Raw genomic sequence first — 21,583 nt, 5'->3', positions numbered from 1 at the left:
GGCGGAGTAATCTTTGCGTCTCATCATAGATGTTGCTGTTGTGGTTACATGCACTCGACTAAGGAATCGGCCTCAAAGTCCTCTTCCAGCGGCAAGACCCCTGCAGCAGTCATCAATAAAACTGAACTTGACTCTTATGTTTTCTTCACTCCATTTCTTTTTCAGTTCTGCAGCTGGGACTCTGACTCCGTTCTCTATTTCAGTTGAGCAGTTGTGTTGTTACGTTGAGTATATTCATTACACCTCCTGTTGTGTTTAACTTTTATAGGTTTAGTCACAGCGACATCATCTAGTCGTTCATTAGTATCCACGTCAATCATTTATTTCACATGAGTTTGTATTTTTGATTGCATATTCACGTACAGTTACTGGTTGCAATATTGCTAAGGGTAATTAATGCTCGATCATGCTTATGATTTTGTTCTCTGTTGGAAGGTTTCATCAGTTTGTTTTCTCTTACGTGCGTTCTTTTGTTAATTCACTGTTACCTAATGTCTGCCATATACTTAGGCTAGGCTTGCATGCTCACTCTGTGCTTTATGTGACCGTCCTGTTTTGGGGCCAGGAGGTCAAGGGGGAATTTTTCCTGTTAAGAACAGCGGACAGGTTTTCGCCCCCTTACAGTTTGCGCATGCATTTTGATGTGACTGAGCTGGTTAAAGACGTCACATTCCATATTGTGTTTTGAAGCTGATACTTACTTTGTGTACTCATCCAAGTGTTGGTTTGCAGTTACTTCGTCGTTACATATATGCCTATATAGTTTGGTTGAAGTTTGTAGTGTATTTGTCATTTTGCCATTCGACGCCCATTTACTGGTTTATGTTAACGTTCACTTATGTGTTAAGTTATATGCTATGTAGCCAGCTTATTAATGGGGGTGGACACCCCCATGGGGGGGATCTGTAGGAGCTAAAAGCAGTGTTTTGTGTACGTGCATGTTGACATGTTGCTCATCGATGCCAGCCGGTTATCAGGCAGCCCAGCTGCTGAGTACATGCTCCAAAAACATGTTGATCTGCCCAGCTTATGTAAGTTTCAACTACTTTTGACCATATTAGGATGTGGAAGTAGCACCCCATCATTTCTCAGAATCAAAAGGGAGGTGGGGGTTGAATAGTATAACTGATGCTGCGTGGTGTAGGAGAGGGGGCTTTTGCAGAAGGATCTCCAGCCGAGGTGGTTAGATCGAAGCTGGACGCTGTCCCCTGTGAAGTGTTGGTGATGTATGGATGAGTTGTGTAAATAAATGCCCCCCGCTGAGTTTGGAAAGAACCTGTCTCTTTCTTGTTTTTGATAAGGAAAAAGAACCACAATATCAGTAGAGCTCCATTTCATGATGGCAGCCAGTAATGAGGCCCAGTTTGCATCAGAAATATCTGAGCCAGGAAACCAGTACAAGTCACATCAGAACTGAAAGCAACAAATGTCACGGTTTGGGTCTGCAGACCCTGAGGTACTCTGGGTCCTTCAGCACCACTCAGTCAATTCTCTGATTAAAAAAAGACGGACTCTTATGAGGAGTAAAGTCCTTCTATCCCAAACATACTGAGAGGACCACAGCTCCTTATTTAAGGGTTTAGATGAGGCCTTGTTCCACCGTCTACAGGTCCTACAGAAAGTTAACCCTGAGAGGAAACACAAACATGTTTGTTTGTTTATGTTTATGTATTTAGCAGACGGTTTTGTCCAAAGCGACTTACAAGTGATAATCAGCATGTTGCCCTTGAGGCTAACAACAACAATAACAACAACAACAACAACCTGACATCAATCATGGAGAGGAGGGAATAAGGAGTGGAAGGTAGAGAGGTGGGATGGGTGCAGGGAGGGTGCTAGTTTAGAAGATGCTCTCTGAAGAGCAGGGTCTTCAGGAGTTTCTTGAAAATTGAAAAGGAAGCCGCTGTTCTGGTCGTGCTTGGAAGGTCATTCCACATTTGTGGAACGATGCATGAGAAGAGTCTGGATTGTCCTGAGCATGGTGTAGGCACTGCTAGCCGACGATCCTGTGATGACCGGAGCGGCTGGGCCGAGACGTAAGCCTTTGCAAGAGGATTCAGTTAGATGGGAGCCGTACTAGGGTTGTCACGGTATGAAAATTTAACCTCACGGTTATTGTGACCAAAATTATCACGGTTTTCGGTATTATCGCGGTATTTTTTAAACGGTGTTGCATATGTTCAGAAAGCATCGATAGTCCTGTTCTACACAAACTGAAATAGTTTTGAAAATGTTTAACAGTGTTTATTAAACCTAAAATAACACAAAGCCTTAGCAAAAGTGCAACTTTTCACAAGTAAAGGAACAAATAGCTTATTTTTCTGGAACATGTTACAGTAGTCAGTGCAGGTTTAAATTATACAAATCCAAACATTCAAAACATAAACAATATGTAAACAAATCAAAGAAACACCACTTGTTTTCTCATATACTTGTTTTCTTCATTATCAAAATGAAAATCTAAAACTCCAGTCCACACTTGACTTGAGCACTGTACAAGTCAACCTTAAAAAATATGTATTTAAAACAAATAGCCACTTTAAACAAATTACTAAAATAACTACTACACTATGTAATCAAATCCAAATGTTCAAGTATAAATGGCATTGAATAAGTAAACAAATCAATGACAAGGAACTAATTGTATATTTCTCTTCATCATCAACAAATAAGATGCTTCATCCAGCAACAGGGTGTCCGTGACACGGTTTAAATGCTGGCAGAGGACGCTGCGGCTGCAGTATATAGTGACTCGTTGCATTCTCCCTCAACCAAAAGTCCTCACGTCATGCATTTCAGCTAAAATGCTAATGTTAACTTACCTTGCACTGGCTGTTGAGACGTGGGTGATCGTCACACAGATGTGCCATTAGATTCGAAGTGTTACCTTTTGCAGACACTTGTTTCCTGCACGTTCTGCAAACGGGATAGCAGTCTTCTATTAACTGTCCCTCAGCATTTTTCAGAAATCCCAAATATGCCCATACTTCCGATTTAGTCTTCTTTGAGGGCTGATGGATGTCCTGGGCGCTGCCGTCTCCTCCTTCGGCCATTATTTCAGCTTCAAAGTTTTGGTGCCGTTGCAAACTAAAAAGTGCGTGTGCGCGCCGCGGGAACTTCAGCTGAAGCGACGGTGGCTGGTAAGGGTCATCGCGCCGAAACCGCGGCCACGGTAAACCCACCGAGATAATATAGTTTTTTAAAAACTGGACGGTTATTTTTATTGTCAACTTTTTTACCGGGGTTTACCGCTATACCGGTTACCGTGACAACCCTAAGCCGTACCATCTCGGACTTTGTACGCTAGTGTTAGCAATTAGAATTTGATGCGTGCTGCTAGCGGTAGCCAGTGGAGCTCAATGAACAGAGGGGTGACGTGTGCTCTTTTTGGCTGATTGAAGACCAGACGCGCCGCTGCGTTCTGGACCATTTGAAGAGGTCTCACAGTACAGCCTGGAACACCAGTTAGAAGGGCATTGCAGTAATCGAGGCAGGAGATGACAGTAAATTGCACAAGGAGCTGGGTGGCATGTTGTGTTAGGTATGGTCTGATTTTTCATATGTTACACAGCGCACAGCAGCATGAACAAGCAACAGAGGCAACATGATCTTTAAAGGTCAGGCAATCACAACACCCAAATTTCAAACTGCCTTTGAAGGAGCCAGAGATAGGAAGTCATTTTGGATTGAGATATTGTGCTGTATGGATGGTTTTGCTGGGATGACAAGTAGTTCAGTTTTAGAGAGGTTGAGTTGGAGATGGTGGGATTTCATCCATTTTGATATGTCAGAGAGACAGTTTGATATTCGCGCAGACAGTGTAGTCGTCTGGTGAAAAAGACAGATAGAGCTGGGTGTCGTCTGCATAGCAGTGGTAGGAGAAGCCATGTGATCGAATGATCTCACCCAGTGAGGTGGTGTGTATGGCAGAGAGAAGAGGTCCTAGTACAGAGCCCTGGGGGACTCCTGTGGCAAGATGGTGCACAGTAGAGGATTGTCCAAGCCAAGATAGAGCTCCTTACCAACTCATTTAATGATCACTGCCTCAAAATTCTAGATCAGGTCGCCCCTTACAAAACCAGCCGCAGTTCCAGTGCCTCTAGTTCACCCTGGCTGAACAACCAGATTCTTGAACTTAGACACTCCTATAGAAAAGCGGAACGAAGGTGGAAGAGGACAGGTCTGGTTGTTCATCGCGAATATTTTAAAGAACTTCTCGAGTCATACAACGAAGCTGTAGAAAATGCCAGGTCTTCTTTCTTCAGCAACCTCACATGTCAAAATAAGAATAATCCTAAGGTTTTGTTTGATACCATCTCCAGCATCGTGTCTTCTCCTCCGCAGCAGGCTCAGCTATCTTCAGCTGATGACTGTAACAGATTTTTCCACTTTTTTGAAAACAAGGTGCTGAATCTGAGATCCAGCATTCCACCAGCCCTCGCCCCCTCAGGAGGGGAGGCCCCCCAGTGCTCCGAGTCTTTCACCTCCTTCTCCCCAATTACACTAAATGACTTAACCTCAGCCAATTACACTAAATGACTTAACCTCAGTCAGATGAAACTCTCATCATGCTCATCAGATATCTTAACTCCCTCTGTTTTAGTCGGGTCCCTTGCCTCTATCAGTCCATCTCTGTTGACTATAATCAACAGCTCACTGAGCCAAGACTGTGTTCCATCTTACTTTAAAAATGCAGTAGTGACTCCTCTCTTAAAGAAACCCAACCTTGACGCCAGCTCCACCAGTAACTTTAGGCCCATTTCTAAGCTACCTTTCATCAGCAAAGTACTTGAGAAGGTGGTTGAAACCCAACTCAGATCCTGGTTTTCTAAGTCAAAGATCTCTGACCCCTTCCAGTCTGGCTTTCTGAAGCAGCACTCAACTGAGACTGCTCTAGTAAGGGTGCATAATGACCTCCTGATGGCTGCTGATGCAGGGAAATGCTCTGTCATGGTCCTGCTTGACCTCAGTGCAGCTTTTGACACTGTAGGCCACAACGTTCTACTAAACAGGTTAAATGCCCTGGTTGGGATTTCAGGTTCTGCTCTAGACTGGCTCTCTTCCTATCTCACTAACAGAACATTCACAGTGAAGTCCGAAACCTTCTCTTCAGATACTGCCTCTCTATCATGCGGGGTCCCACAAGGTTCAGTTCTAGGGCCTCTACTATTCGCATTCTATACTCTTCCCCTAGCTGGCATCATTCAGTCTTTCCCAGACATTTCCTACCACATCTACGCTGATGATATTCAGCTCTATATGTCCTTTATGCCACACCAGTTGGACAGGCTGGCCACACTTGTACTCTGCCTGACCCAGATCAGTAACTGGCTGTCCAGCAACTTTCTTGTCCTCAATGCTAACAAGACAGAGACCCTGATCGCTGCACCCCCGGAACTTCAGCCAAAAATCGAGCAAGAAATTGCCTCTTTTTGCCCATCAGCCAAGGCCAACATTAGAAACCTAGGAGTTATTTTTGATCCAGCTTTAAGTTTAGACTCACATGTCAAAACCATCTGCCGCTCTTGTTTCTTTCAACTGAGAAACATTTCAAAAGTCCGTAAACTGGTTTCTACTGCAGATCTGGAAAAAATAAACCATGCCTTTGTGTCATCACGCTTAGACTACTGTAACACTCTTTTTACTGGTCTCAGCAAAACCTCCCTCTCACGCCTTCAAGCCATCCAAAATGCAGCAGCCAGACTCCTAACCAAATCCAGCAGACGAGCTCACATCACTCCAGTTTTACAGTCCCTCCACTGGCTCCAGGTAGAATATAGAATTCAGTTTAAAGTTTAGTCCTGACCTATAGAGCTCTTAACAACCAGGCTCCAAGCTACCTATCTGAGCTTTTATCCCCACACACCACCTCTCGGAACCTTAGATCCACATCTGAAAACCTCCTGGCTGTTCCTCGAACCAGACTGAAAACCAAAGGGGACAGGGCCTTTCAGACTATTGCACCCAGACATTGGAACAGTCTACCTTCAAATCTCCATCTCGTAGAGGTCTTTAAAAATCATCTAAAAACTCACCTTTTCATCCAGGCGTTCCCTCCCTAAATGTTTCAAAAAGATGGCTTTGTTCGGGTTCACACCTTCACTTTGTTTATACTCATGATTTTATTTTCTACGTTTATCACTGCTATTGTTTTTCTGATGTTTTTATTGGTTAGAGGTATTTGCCCTGATCTTTATCATGTTGTACAGCGCTTTGTGATTTATATCTGTGAAAGGTGCTATATAAATAAACTTTTACTTACTTACTTACTTACTAAGATACACTGAATGATCGTCCTGTGAGGTACGATTCAAACCAGGTGTGTGCTTTCTCTGTGATGCCCATGCTAGAGAGTGTGGACAAAAGGAAGCCATAGTTGACAGTGTCAAATGCAGCTGATAAGTCGAGCAGGATAAGCACTGAGGATTTGGCAGTCACTCTAGCTTCTTTTCAGGATTCCGTCACTACTAGCAGAGCAGTTTCAGTGGAGTGGCCCTTTTGAACCCAGATTGGTAAGGGTCAAGCAGACAGTTTTGTGAGAGGTATTCTGTGATCTGCTTGAAAAACACCCTTTCAATGATTTTGGACAGAAAAGGGAGGAGAGAGATAGGTTGGTAGTTCTCCACATGATTTGGAGGAAGAGATGGATTTGTTTTAGCAGTGGTTTAACCTGAGCATGCTTGAGAGAGGTGGGAAATGTACCGGATGTCAGTGATGTGTTGATCACGTGTGACTGCTGCGGCTGCTGTAGGAGCAATAGCTTGGAGCAGCTTAGTCAGAATGGGGTCGAGTGGGCATGTAGTAGGGCGGCTGCACGTGAGAAGCTTGGACACACAGTTCTCAGTGAGAGGGGAAAAAGAGGAAAATGAAGCAGTAGGGCTTGAGATGGTTGGGCTAGAAGGAGTTTGTGGTAGCAAATGTTCAGAAGTGGCCAGCTGAGTAAACTGTTTGCTTATAGCTGCCACTAGGGCTGCACAATATATAGAAAAATTATCGTCATCGCGATAACAGGACGTGCGATATGCCCATCGTAAAGCACGTCAAAAATGGCGATAAATGTTTGGTTCAAACATTTCCATACGTGTCATACATCAACTTTTTGTAAACCAGCTCTGTTTTTTTACACGGAAGTATTATTTGACCAATCAAATGTAGCCCTTCTGATATGCGGCCAATCAGATGGTTCCGTTCACGTAATACGCCCGCCCCCTACGTAGACCCTTACCCCAAAATTCCACTATCTCTGCTCCGCCCCCGCTGCCGCTCGCTTCCCTTGTTCGTCATGCTGGCTCAGATTAACGAACGCACTTTGTGCTGAGGTTTCTGGAATCAGCGCTGCTTTCAAACGTGAACGTGAGTCAGCTCGGTGTCGTTAAGCAGCTGATAATAACCGAGCTGACTCCGACACGTGCCGGTGAACCAACCCACCGTTAGCCCCAGGCTCCGGTTAGCTTCCAGCTAAAAGGCTACAGCACTCTCCTCCCAGTCCCACCCTGCTAAAGAGGGCCTGGAAAAGTTCCCCCACACATCAAAGTGATTTTTCATTTATGAGCGTTTATAACCTTGTTAATCAGGATAATTGATTTTCTGCTGCACAGAAACTGAGTCAGTCAGAAGCTCTGCTAGCCGGTTATCTTAAGAGGAGCTAGTTCAATTTGTTAGCTTGTTATCAGAATCATAGTTGCAGTTTCATCATCTGAGCTGCTTTTTAAGATCTAGGTAAACTTTTTCAATTTGGGGTAAAACCAAACGTTTTCACATATTTTCCATGTAGTTTTTTTGCCAGTTCCTCTTCTGAAAGGTAGACAATTGTTTTTCTCTTTCCCTCAGAAAATCTTAATATTGTCCTAGTTTGGCCCAGCACAGTTCACAACAGCCTTATATCATAACCACATAAGTGGAGAAAATGTTCAGTAGCAATGAGAGAATTTGCGGTTGCATTTAAGTGATGTTAACTATTATTTAACATTTAAACTTATTTTCTGATTTTTTTTATTTATTCAAAGACCCTGGTATGGGATGTTTTTCTGTATTTGGAGCATCAGAAAAAGTTTTATGGTGGAGGTGATGTTTTAAAGTCACTGAGAAACTGCATGCATGCAGTTTGTTGTTTTGCTGCTAATACAGTAGCAGGTGCAGCTGCATGTTTTTGCAAAAAAAATGTTATGTTGTAATGGAATTCATGCATTAGTTGTTGTTTGCTTTGAACCCAGAGCAGACATCACACGCCAGACGACATCAACACTGCATACTTTAGTATTTGTTCATTTATCGCGAGTAATATCGATATCGCAATATTAAGCACGGTTATCGAATATCGCAGGTTTTCCTAATATCGTGCAGCCCTAGCTGCCACTTTGTCAGTGAAGAATGAGGCAAAGGTGTCAGCTGATAGATTGTTGGTAGGAGGTGGAGATGGAGGGTTGAGCATTGTTTTGAATGTTGAAAATAGTTTCTGAGAGTCAGTAGAGCTGAGAATTTTGTCAGTGTAGACAGCTTTCTTTGCATCAGTGGTGCTGGCAGAGAATGAGAACAGTAATTCATGAAATTTCAATTGATCACCAGGATCTTTTGTTTTGCGCCATTTCCGTTCCGCAGCTCTAAGATTGGTGCGTAGAGACCGAAGGGTATCATTTAGCCAAGGGTGCGACTGAGAGGATCTAGCTGGTCTAGTGGCTAAAGGGCACAAGTTGTTAAGACAAGAGCAGAGTGTGGAGCAGAGAGACTCGGTGGCATCATTCACTTCATAAGCAGAGAATGTGCTGGGAGATGGAAGAGTGGAGGCAACAAGACAGGAGAAGTGTTTGGGTGCCAGATTGCGGAGGTTGCGGCGGAATGAGACCATTGGGAGGAAGCAGTGGACCTCTCTTGTAGAGTCGTGCTGAAATGGATGAAGTAATGATCGGAAAGATGCAGCGGTGGGACAGAGATTGTGTCTATGGCACAGTTTCTGGTGAAAATTAGGTCAAACATAACACTGGTGCCATCCAACAGCACTGACTTCTCGTATTAACAAAACTCTTCCTGGTCTGGCTCTCCAGGACTTTTTCATGTCCATTCTCCATCCTCTCAGGTTAAAAACCAAATGTTCCTTGGCGTTCTCAGCATGCATCTGCAGTTGCAGCCCCTAACCAACCTACTTGTCAACATTTGATCAGGTCAGAACCTCGATCATTTAAAAAGAACCACTTCTACAGTCCCGTCCCGTGTCTTCCTCGTGCCTTACTGTAATATGATTCTAGTTTCTTCCTAATCTCTTGATGTGGTATTGCTGCTGTGCAGCGTGTCGGTGAAGATCTGGTTACTAATAGTAACTACTGGTGCAGATATAGATGATCTGAGTGTTGCCATGGCAATGATAAGGTTTATTATGTCAGCTGTTGCATTCCCGTGGGTAAACACCCTACTCTTCATTTTGTGCAGCTTTAGGAGTTTGGTAAAACACGTGATGTCACTGCTGAAATCTGATGGAAGACACGCTTTTATATGGCGTCTCAAGACATCAAAATCCCAAGGCACACAAAAAAATAAATAAGTATAAAAAGATTTTAAAAATTATTAAAAATATGTTTAAAAGGAGAAAAGAAAAAAATGTAAGGAAAGGGAGAGAGAAAATGAATTAGGAAAGAAGGAAATCAATTTGTTGAGATAAATCCTGATTTACACACTATTCTGTTACCATGACAACATCTGTGCTTTAGTCACTGAACAAGGTGTGTGCAGCAGGAGTGTGCAATAGTGATGTGTCGGTCGCGAACGAACCAGCTCTAAGAGCCGACTCTTTGAAGTGAACGACGGGAGCCGGCTCGTCATTGGGAGCCGTCCCCCCCCCCCCCCCCCGCCTTGGTGGAAGCTACAGGCGATTGGTCAACATGTGTAACTGCGTGTTCAGACTGTCCACACACAGAGCAGTAGGGGCGGGGAAGAGGGAGGATCAGACTCAAGACACACAGCAGAGCACATGTGGGAGGAGGGAGACGAGAGGGAATGAGGAAGAAGAAAAAGGTGAGCGAGAGGGAGGAGAGCGCGACAAAGACAGTGAGAAAATGAGCACCAGCAGTCGGAAAGTGGAGATTTCTTAAAGTGTTCAGTTATTAAATCCATAGAAATGATAAATATTTGATATATTGCTTTTTTACATTAGTAAATTATTTTACATATAGTTTAGCATCATTTTGGTTATAAATGTACTCTATGCAACAGAAAATCTGAGGAGCCACTTGGGAGCCGAAAGAGCCGGCTCTTTTTGGTGAGCTGAGCCAAAAGAACCGCCTCTATAAAAAGAGCCGGAATTCCCATCACTAGTGTGCAGGTCATTTAGAACCCACCGTGCTCACTGGGACCTAAACAGACTGGTACCGGTACTGGTACTGGACAGCCCTTCCTCTGTCTCTGCTGGGACTAAATGGTCAGAGAACATAAAGCCTGGTTTAGTTCGTTTGTTTGAATGATAATTAAAGCATCCAGTGAGCAGCCAGCAGATGGTAAATGGCCTGTATTTGACATAGTGCCTTCTAGAGTCCTGGAACCCCCCAAGGCGCTTTACAACACAATCAGTCATTCACCCATTCACACACACATTCACACACTGGTGGGGATGAGCTACGATGTAGCCACAGCTGCCCTGGGGCGCACTGACAGAGGCGAGGCTGCCGAGCACTGGCGCCACCGGTCCCTCCGACCACCACCAGCAGGCAACGTGGGTTAAGTGTCTTGCCCAAGGACACGACGACAGCGACAGACTGAGCGGGGCTCGAACCAGCAACCTTCCGATTAGGGGGCGAGCACTAAACTCCTGTCTAATTCAGATGAGTCTCTCTGCACACGAACCACCAGTAAGACAAGCTGAGCGGTTCCGAAGAAAGAGCTCCATGGCGGTCCTCCAGGATCTCTGAGCCCGCCATGGACCAGATCTCAGCCCGAGGAACCTCTCATCTCTGGGTCGAACCTTCTTACCCAAGTCATCCTGGTGCTCATCGCGTCGCTCCATGTCTTTGGGAGCAGAGCAGATCTAGATGGATCCCAGCAGCCGCTGCGCTGTTGCGTGGAAACACCGGACCGAGCTGTCCATCTTTAAGGAGCCGAGGGCGGCAGAAGAACCGGTTCCAATCGATCTACTCATCAACAGACGACTATTCCAGAACAGGGACTGGTTCTCGGATGCTCATCTCCAGCAGGTGGTCAGTGGAGGCCTCCGTGGACCGAACCCAGAAGACCCTTGAACGAGAACCCGACCGCTGTGGGCTGGAACGTGCTCCTGGTCTAAATGACACGAAGCAGTCGCGCGCTGCGTAACGGAGTCGAGAAGCTCCAAAAAAATACACTGAAACGGTCCACAGGCATGCTGCATTCAATTCCTGTAGGAAAGCCTGGGAAAACTGGGTTTCCGTTTTCTGTAAACACCTGTCAGCTTGAATCCTTCCCACAGTTCGGGGGGAATTTTAATTTACAGCCAATAAAAGTAATATTCAGTCAGTGGGAGGTCGAGGGGTTCCGATGTTCTGGCAGCAGTCCAGAGCGCACAGATCCGTTAGGACCGGACCAAAACACAAACAGGACGGGATCAGACTGAAAAGACTACAAACAAACACCAGGATGGTTAAAAGCTGCTCTGAACCAGCCAGAACTCTTAACAGCATCCTGTAACAGATCCAACGTGTGATCCAGACTCTGAGCTGCAGGGCTACCTGAAGCTGCCTCGTTCTGTGGCACTCAACACACCTTGCGTACATACAAAGCATGTAAACAACAACACAACAACCATGCATGAAAAAGGCTCCGCAGAGTCAATCACTCCCTGTCTACACACCATCTTTAACTATATCACATGTAGTTATTGAACATCTCATCGCTTTCTGATGCATCTTCATTTGTTTGAAATGTAATAAACCTTGGTGCATTTTATTGGTCCTAGCTGGCATCCTCCATCAGGTCTGCTGATTACCTCTATGTCATCAGTCATAATTTTTATACGCCCGTGGGAAGCTTGATAAAACGTTTTAGCGGAATTTCCTCCGTGAGGAGCGTGAAATACAAATGAGTCGATTGCAGACGACCTGGACTCTCCGGAGAAAGCCTGGATTCCTGCAGCGACGGACAGTTTGTGAGGCTCATTTTGTTCAGTCCTTGTGACTAATAACGCTGTAACTCAGCTCATCGGGGCTGACTTCTGTTTTCAGAAGAGGTCGGTCCAACTTTCCTTAAAAAAATAAAAGAGTAGGCCTCCGGATGTTTGAAAGCCTTTCATTTTTATGAGTGAAGGGTCCAGGGCTTTCTGTTAAGAATAAATGTCTCCTCAGCAAATTGTGGGGAAAAAACTGTGAATTGGACCATTTCCCATCATCCCAGAGCTCATACGGGCTTTAAACAACTTCAGTTTTGTCTTTGATGCAGATGTTAAGCTTCTCTCTAAACCTCCTCTTGTCTGTAGACTTTAAAGCGTTTACATATCGAGGATTTCGCCCGTAAGTTCTTATGAAAGTGTACGTTGGTTGTGTATTGACAGCAGGCCATATCTGTTTCTGCTACAGCCACATGCACACAAAGATGAATGATGATGTCAACAAAGACCCTCCTGTAGCTAAACCTAGCCACCACCGTTCAGTGTCTTCATAGAGCTCTTCATTTAAACTTCCTGTAAAGGGCGAGGGGATCAGTAAATGCGTTTTGTCCTCACGGGCTCCCGTAGAAGCAACTCCCCCAGACTTAGACCCATACTTGTGTATTTTACACCCGGGAGATAGATATTTCCTGAGATTAACAGTAAAAACCACATATTGTCCCTTTAGGCAAAGGGTCCTTTTATTAGTGTCGTTTATATTGATGTAAGTGTCCTCAAGGTTAGGACTAAGGGCCGGGGATGGCTGCTCATACTGAGCAGTGCTTTCTGCCAGGCATCTTAGCTTTAATACTAGTCTGTTTTAGTCGGTGAAACTCAAAAGTTTTGGTCCACAAAAATGTTTGTTTTCCATTTTAGAGTATTATTCTTTAACAAATGAATTTATATGTGAGACATGTGGAGCTATGGAGTGAGTTTCGTACCAACATCACTTACAGCGAGGAACATAAGTATTTGAACACCGTGTGATTTTGCAAGTTCTCCCTCTAAAGCTGGGCGGACTCTGCGACTTTTTCACTCGTAGCACTCGGCTTCAGCTCAAACTGTACGACTTCCTCGCAGAGCAGATCTCACGAGTCATGTGCTCACACTGTACGACCCAGTTCTCGGACGGGACCTGACTGCTCACACTGTACGTCTGGTAGCAACACATCGGACCTAAAAATATGCTAAAAATAGCACTTTTTACTCAACACGTCAGACTTTTTTGTCTTGTTTTGCCTGTTGTCCTTCGGGAGTGCTGCAGGAGGACACACAGGGATTTATGGGGGTTGGATGAGGAAAACGAAATAAAGAAAGTAAATCTGTGTTTTGTGATCAGTTTAATTTGACATGAACACGACAAACACGCTTTCTTGACAATCTTTGTGAGTAAAAAAAATGTTTAGAAATAAAAACGAACAATTTGTGTTATCAGGGAAATAGCGGGCGAGCGGTGTTGATGCAGGATTGCGCATGCGCCGTGAGCGGTTCTGATACTTTTTGGGTCGCAGCTGCTCGCAGCGCCACTTCAACAGTGCGATACCCTCACGAGGGACGAGCAAAATATCAAACACGCCAGAAGTCTGTGCGAGCTCACGACTGCTGATCGGCAGCTGGTCACGTGGTGTTAATCGCCTCTCGTAACCCCCTGTACACTACACGACGCTCGGCGCAAAACTCGCCCCAATCTCGTGGATTCTCGCACGAGTGGAAAATTGGCTCAAAAAAGTGAAAAAGTCACACAGTGTACGCCCGGCTTTAGAAATCATGGAGGGGTCTGAAAGTCACATTGTAGGTGCATTCCCACTGTGAGACAGAATGTAAAAAAAAAAAATAAAAATCGTGAAATCTCATTGTATGATTTGTAAAGAATTTATTTGTTTTGCACTGCTGCACATAAGTATTTGAACATCTGAGAAAATCAGTATTAATATTTGGTACAGAAGCCTTTGTTTGCAATTACAGAGATCCAACGTTTCCTGTAGTTCTTGACCAGGTTTGCACATACTGCAACAGGGATGTTGGCCCACTCCTCCACACAGATCTTCCCTAGATCTGTCAGGTTCTGGGGCTGGTGCTGAGCAACACAGAGTTTCAGCTCCCTCCAAAGATTTTCAATTGGATTTAGGTCTGGAGACTGGCTAGGCCACTCCAGAACCTTGATATGCTTCTTACGGAGCCACTCCTCGGTTATCCTGGCTGTGTGCTTCGGGTCATTGTCATGTTGGAAGACCCAGCCACGACCCATCTTCAATGCTCTGACTGAGGGAAGGCAGTTGCTGCTCAAAATGTCACAACACATGGCCCTCATTCATCCTCTACTTAACACAGTGCAGTCGTCGTGTCCCCTTCCCAGAAAAGTACCCCCAAAGCATGATGTTTCCACCCCCATGCTTCACAGTAGGGAAAGTGTTCTTTGGATGCAACTCCTCCTTTTTCCTCCAAACATGGCAAAGGAAGTTTAGACCAAAAAGTTCTACTTTGGTCTCATCTGACCACATGACTTTCTCCCATGCCTCCTCTGGATCATCCAGATGGTCATTGGCAAACTGCAGACGGGCCTGGACATGTGATGACTTGAGGAACCTTTCGTGCAATGCATGATTTGAAACCATGACGGCATAGTGTTCTACCAACAGTGACCTTTGAAACTGTGGTCCCAGCTCTCTTCAAGTCATTGACCAGCTCTTCCCGTGTAGTTCTGGGCTGATTCCTCACCTTTCTTATCATCAGTAATACCCTCACGAGATGAGATCTTGCATGGAGCCCCAGTCTGAGGGAGACTGACAGTCGTATTTAGCCTCTTCCATTTTCTGACAATTGCTCCAACAGTTGATATATTTTCACTAAGCTGCTTGGCTATTTCCCCATAGCCCTTTCCAGTCTTGTGGAGGTCCACAATTTTGTCTCTGGTTTCTTTTGACAGCTCCTTGGTCTTGTCCATGGCAGCAGTTGGAGTCTGACTGACTGTGGGGTGGATAGGTGTCTTTAAAGAGCTCAGACAGGTGCTACTAATTAAGATTACTAAGTGGAGTAGAGGTGGACTTCTTAAAGGCAGAGCAACAGGTCTTTGAGCCAGAATTCTTGCTGATTGCCATGTGTTCAAAAACTTATGTCCAGCAGTGCAAAGCAAATAAATTCTTTACAAATCATACAATGTGATTTCCTAATTTTTTTTTTTTTACATTCTGTCTTTTACAGTGGGAATGCACCTACAATGTGAATTTCAGACCCCTGCATGATTTCTAAGTGGGAGAACTTGCAACATTGCAAGGTGTTCAAATACCTATGTTCCTCACTGGATCTTAGGACTCTGAGACACAAACTTAGCTGCCCCATATAAAACAATAATCCCCAGACTGGTATCATTATTTACGTAATCACTATACTGTTTATAATTTATTGATGCAGATCTGTGCATCATTCAGCAGATTTTCACAAAAGAAATGTTTGATTTTATTTGCGTAACAGAATGGACTCTTAGGGAGCATACAGTCTATTCTATAATATTTAAATAGAAATAAAAATGTGTTTGTTTCATTTATTATCTGAGTTATCAGACCTGTAACTTAGTGTCTTTAAGTGTATATTATTGCAAAGTCCACCTAGTAATGGAGTAATGGTTTTCCATCGAACTGCAGCGTTGTGAGTTTTCATGAACCTACAGAATAATCTAAATTACCCAGTTCTGCTCGTGAGCATCAGCAGTGATGCTCATAAACATTTAGATGAGCTTAAACTGTTATGCTGTCGAGTTAAAAAGCAGGAATGTGACCCTTTACTAGGAACCAGAGCAGAGACAATAATTCTGACTTTAAAACATTCATCTTAAACATGTTCAAATAAAATCTGTTAAAACCCATCATTTCCTCCATTTATCTGCCCAAAAGCATGACTTTTTCAGGGAGCACACAAATAAGAAATGTGTTAAAATCACAAATAAGTTTAAAAAGTGATGATATGTCAATCGAGAAACCAAATTCTTAGGTGTCATTTTGAACTACAAGCTGTTGGAAACCTCATATAAATCATTAGTGTAGTAAGATGGCTAAAACCATACTCTACACTTATACTACTATATTTTATTTTTGTGGAAGGTCTAGTACTTAACCCTTTAGACCCTAGGCCTTTTTTCTTTGGGCCTTGGCGCCTCCCAATTGGGGGTCTTTGGAGTTTCATGTCCCAAGTGCAAGTGATTGTTTGCATTCCCTGAGCACAGCTACAGCTACAATCAAAAGAGTTTAGATGGTAAACAAATACATTTTTGGATTTTGATACATTAATATAAAATAATACTTGAACTTTGTTTTAGAAGAGCTGCCCTGTGTGAAAGTGCTGACAGGAAGGAGGTTGTGAGTTCAAATTCCATTTAGGAAATTTAGTCAATTGTTTTATTTATTCCAGGGGTCCTCATCTAAATTTGTTCAAGTGTTTTTAGTTTTCCAGCAGACACCAGAGAAGGTCAGATGCTCTTCTAAAATAAAGTTCAAATATCATTTTATCTTAATTTATTACAATTTAAAATGGCCTCGTTTCCCATCTGGGCTCTTTGGTTGGGGTTTTAGTTGTGTTTGGAGAATGTGGACAGTTGTAGATGCTTGGGACATGAAACTGTAGAGGCCACCAATTGGGGGGCGTTAGCGGGTTAATTGATCATTAATGTTTGTCACTAGATACAGTACAGAGAGTGAACAAGTTACAGTGGGGCAAAAAAGTATTTAGTCAGCCACCGATTGTGCAAGTTCTCCCACTTAAAATGATGACAGAGGTCAGTAATTTACATCATAGGTACACTTCAACTGTGAGAGACAGAATGTGAAAAAAAAATCCATGAATTCACATGGCAGGATTTTTAAAGAATTTATTTGTAAATCAGGGTGGAAAATAAGTATTTGGTCACTTCAAACAAGGAAAATCTCTGGCTCTCACAGACCTGTAATGTCTTCTTTAAGAAGCTTTTCTGTCCTCCACTCGTTACCTGTATTAATGGCACCTGTTTGAACTCATTATCTGTATAAAAGACACCTGTCCACAGCCTCAAACAGTCAGACTCCATACTCCACTATGGCCAAGACCAAAGAGCTTTCGAAGGAGGCATTGCAGATCAGTCAGCACTGGGGTAATGTGCTTTCGACATCTAGTGCCTGTCAGGAACCTAGCCACAGAGTTTTGCACAAACTGTAGCCGTGCAACCGTGCACTGGGCCAGACCAGCATACAGAGCGTTGCAGTAGTCCAGCCGAGACAGGACGAAGGCATGCAACACAGACTCCAGATGAGCTCTGGACAGCAGAGGCCTGATCCTGGATAGTCTTTTCAGGTTAAAGAAACAGGACCTCACCACTGTATTTACATGAGTGTCAAGATTAAGTGCTGAGTCGATTTTAATCCCCAAATTACTGACCATTTTCTTTTCATAGGGTGTCAATGGGCCAAGGTCAATATCAGCACCAGAGCCATTTCTTCTGCCAGGACTAAGTATTATAACTTCCGTTTTGCTCTCATTTAGGTGCAAAAAATTAGAAGCCATCCAGCATTTTATGTCCTTCAAGCAATCCAGTAAATGAGAAACTGATCTATCCTCCCCACGTTGAAGAGGGAGATAGATCTGGCAGTCATCAGCAAAGAAATGAAATTTCATATTATGCTGGCGAAGGAGGACTCCAAGAGGAAGCAAATACACTGCAAATAGGAGAGGACCAAGGACAGAGCCCTGTGGCACACCCCAACGAAGTTTCACGCTGGGTGACGTTACCTCACCCATCTGAACACTAAATGTCCTGTCTTGAAGATAAGAGCGAAGCCATTGGAGGGCCTGCCCAGTTATCCCCACCCAATGCTGTAGTCGGTCCAGAAGGACTTCGTGGTCGACTGTATCGAAAGCTGCAGATAAGTCAAGCAATAGCAGAACAACATCATTGTCCATGTCACAGGCTAAAAACGTGTCATTAAAAACCATTAAAAGAGCAGATTCAGTGCTATGACCTTTCCTGAACCCTGACTGAAAGGTTTCCCATAAATCATTTGTGTCCAAAAAGGCAACCAATTGTGAATACACGACCTTCTCCAGCAGTTTGGAACGAAAAGGGAGTTTTGAGATGGGCCTGTAATTAGCTAAGGTTGTCACATCCAGCCCCGTTTTTTTTAACATGGGATGAATAACAGCCTTCTTAAACGAGGACGGAACCACACCAGAAGTAAGACTGCCATTTATGACTGCCAACAGCAAAGGGCCTATCACTGGAAAGAGTTCTTTATAAATTCTAGGGGGCAGCAGCACATCACAAGGAGAGCCAGAAGGTTTGAGCTGAGCGACCAGTTTTTCCAAGTCTGATAATGTAACAGTCTCAAATGTTTCCAGTGTAGCCTGGAGCGGCTCTGGGAGTAGAGAGTCAGATGGTGAGTTTGTAATGGCAGCTCGAATAGATGTAACCTTATCAACAAAAAAGTGAAGAAAGTCATTACAAGTTTCAACTGTGGGAGGCAAAGCGCTAGAATCAGAGAAGTCAAGTAGCGAATTTACTACGGAGAAAAGAGTGCGTGGATCATGAGAATTTTTTTCCACGATATCAGCAAAGAACTTCACCCTTGCTTCCTTAAGAGTTTGCTGGTAGCTAAACAAAGATTCTCTGAATATCTCACGAGAGACTTGGAGTCTGTCTTTCTTCCATTTCCTTTCTGCCCTCCTACAGGATTGCCTGCAGGCCCGAACATCATCAGAGAGCCATGGTTCTGGCCTAGGCCTCTTCTTTCTAATCCTAAGAGGTGCAATTTTATCCAGAATGTTTTTACAAATACTGTCAAATTGGAGTGTAAGCTCCTCTGCATTAAGTGACATTGTGTGTAGCTCACTTCCTTCTGCACATAGGAGCTCACCAAGCTCAATAATCTTTGCTGCATTTAAAACACGACGGAATCTCACATGAGAGGAAGCCACAGCAGGCATGCAGGGCAAGTTAAAATCACATAAAATGGGCGAGTGATCAGAAAAAACCGGGCTCAGTATCTCTACACCAGCAACAGAGAGACCAATAGACATCACTAAATCCAAGGTGTGTCCCTGCGCATGAATAGGACCCAGGACCCACTGTGACAGATTACGGGAGCCCAACAGACGTAAAAAGTCTTTGGCCAATGGCTTATCAGGGCAACACACATGAATATTAAAATCACCAAGAATCAAAACATGATCATATTTTAGCATGTTTACAGACAGGAGGTCAGAGAAGTCCTTTAAAAAGTCCACATCAAATTTAGGAGGACGATATATCAACGCCACGAGCAACAGAGGAGGTGGGCCAAGTTCAAACAGGCACATTTCAAAGCTGGAAGGAGGATTTGATGGAATAAGCTGTTTACAGTTGAAGTGAGATTTATACACGACAACCAGTCCACCGCCTCTGCCAGAAGACCTCGGGACATTAAAACAGCTACAACCCACTGGTAGTAGTTCCAGTAAAGCACTCGAATCTCCCATAGGAAGCCAGCTCTCACATATGCACAGGAGTTCCAACCCCTGTGCAACAAAGAAGTCTTTCAAAATGAAAGTTTTATTCATTACCGACCTGGCGTTGACCAGACCTAGCCGTGTGAGATGTGGAGTCGTAGGCTCAGCGCTATTTAAGCCCAGGGACGTGGATGCTACCCCCGTACAGGTCACCGGGTGGAGATTCGCTGGGTTGACTCCCCTCCATCGGTACCGAGACACTGGACGAAAGCGCGGGTGCGCAGTCTCCTCCTCAAACCCCACCAACGGCACGAGGCAGGACGGGACCGGCTCCAACAAGCGTGATGGCACCACAAGATGACAGCTGATACCCGTCAGCTCAGCAAGCTCCCTACGGGGCCGTGACTTCATAAGAAATAACTGGGGTATCATTGTGTCACGTTGTGAGCCAAGAGGAGGTTAGGACCCAAAGATGCAGAGACTCCAGACGACACAAGGCAGGTAGAAAAAAGGTAAAAATCCTTTATTCAGAGAAAATCCAAAAGTGGCAGGTAGCCAAAAACCAAAATCCAAAAAGAGTCCTAATAACATAACCTAAAGAAATCCAAAAACGCAAAAGACCAGGAGAGGTTCAAATACCTAGATAGGGGAATGAGACAAGGCTGACACAAACAATGACCCAACGACACGTAGAGACACAGACAGGGTTAAATACACTGGGGCAGGATGTAGGAGTAACTAACATGACCTAAGAACAAAAACAAAACCTAAAGACAAGAAGAGCAAGATAAATAACTAGTGTTCTAAGGAGGGAGGAGAACTAAAAAAAAACGGTGGGTAAAGAAACACACTAAAAGAGACTAATTAAATGAAAAGCTGAACCTATAGAAAAACTACAGAGGGGTGACTAGGGGAGACCAACGGGAGCACAGGACCTGGGAGGGAGAACCTGGAGGGGCTGCAGACCAGGGCACACATGAGGAACACAAGGAGACACATAAGGGTATCCTAGAGGGGGATGGAACACACAAGGAGACACATGAGGAAGACGCAGACGCAGACCATGACACATTGAGAGTGATGACCTTTTAAGCCAGGTGTTTCCTGATCCACCTCTGGTAAGCTTTAGAAGATGTCCTACTACGCTACAAGATAAACTGGTCTATAGTTATCCGAAAACCAGATTCCCAACAAACTTGGTTGAATACTAGACCTAGGGGTTGTTATAAATGTCACCACTGCAACCATTGTAGTAACTTTGTTCAAATTAAAACTTTTACGGATGTTTTCTCCCAAAAGCACTTTTCGATTAATCATGTCATTAATTGTAAAACTACGTTTGTCATTTATAGACTAGAGTGTCCTGTGTGCAAAGTATTTTATGTTGGCAGAACCAAACGACGACTACAAGATAGATTGGCTGAACACAAATATGCTATTCGCACAGGTAACACTAACTACCCAATGGCAAGACACTTCATGGAACATCATAACAGTCTACTTTACAGGCTTGTGGTACTGATCATGTCCCGTCGTCTTTGAGACATGGGGACAGGCAGAGACAGCTAAATCAGGAGACTTTTTGGATATTTAAACTGCAGGCTACTAAACATCCAGGCATTAATGATGACCTAGACTTTAGAGTTGTTCTTTGATTGGTTTTGTCTGTTTGAAGTTTTGGCGTTATTCTTGTCCCTATAGAGCTCCGGGAGTTGACGTCACTTCTCCCGGCATGCAACAATTCAAATCGAAACAGCGCCACATTGGCACGCGGAAGCCGGCAGCTGTACTATTTGTTATTGTCAGAAAACTCAATCAAACGGGAAATATGGTAGATTCCTGTTGTGCCCCAGGATGCAGAACAGACGCGGACGACATAAGGAATGAGCCATCTACAGGATTCCCCAAGATCCGGAGCGCCTCAAACGTTGGATGGATCATTGTAATAAAACGCGCTAGTGACCGGGCTAAAATGAAACTGTGGGATCCCGAGAGTAAAGGTTTTCGCTTATGAAGCAACCACTTCATATCAGGTAC

General features: G+C 44.1%; 1 protein-coding gene across 5 annotated transcripts in view; it reads right to left on the bottom strand.

The window, feature by feature from the left end:
• ano1a (anoctamin 1, calcium activated chloride channel a) overlaps positions 1-21,583 on the bottom strand; it is a 287,143-nt gene that overhangs the window by 262,733 nt on the left and 2,827 nt on the right. For 4 of the 5 annotated variants that reach the window (XM_070554715.1, XM_070554711.1, XM_070554712.1 and 1 more), the window contains exon 1: positions 10,957-11,160. The exons of the other annotated variant lie outside the window; for it this stretch is intronic. In XM_070554715.1, coding sequence (XP_070410816.1) covers positions 10,957-10,990 — 34 coding nt within the window. In that variant the 5' untranslated portion in view covers positions 10,991-11,160. Of the gene's footprint in view, positions 1-10,956; positions 11,161-21,583 lie in introns of those variants that run through there. 5 annotated transcript variants of the gene reach the window in all.

This window comes from Nothobranchius furzeri, chromosome 9, assembly GCF_043380555.1.
Source record: "Nothobranchius furzeri strain GRZ-AD chromosome 9, NfurGRZ-RIMD1, whole genome shotgun sequence".
Taxonomy (NCBI): Eukaryota; Metazoa; Chordata; class Actinopteri; order Cyprinodontiformes; family Nothobranchiidae; genus Nothobranchius; species Nothobranchius furzeri.
The sequence above is the reverse complement of the archived record's forward strand: the minus strand, read 5'-3'. Positions and strand labels throughout refer to the sequence as shown.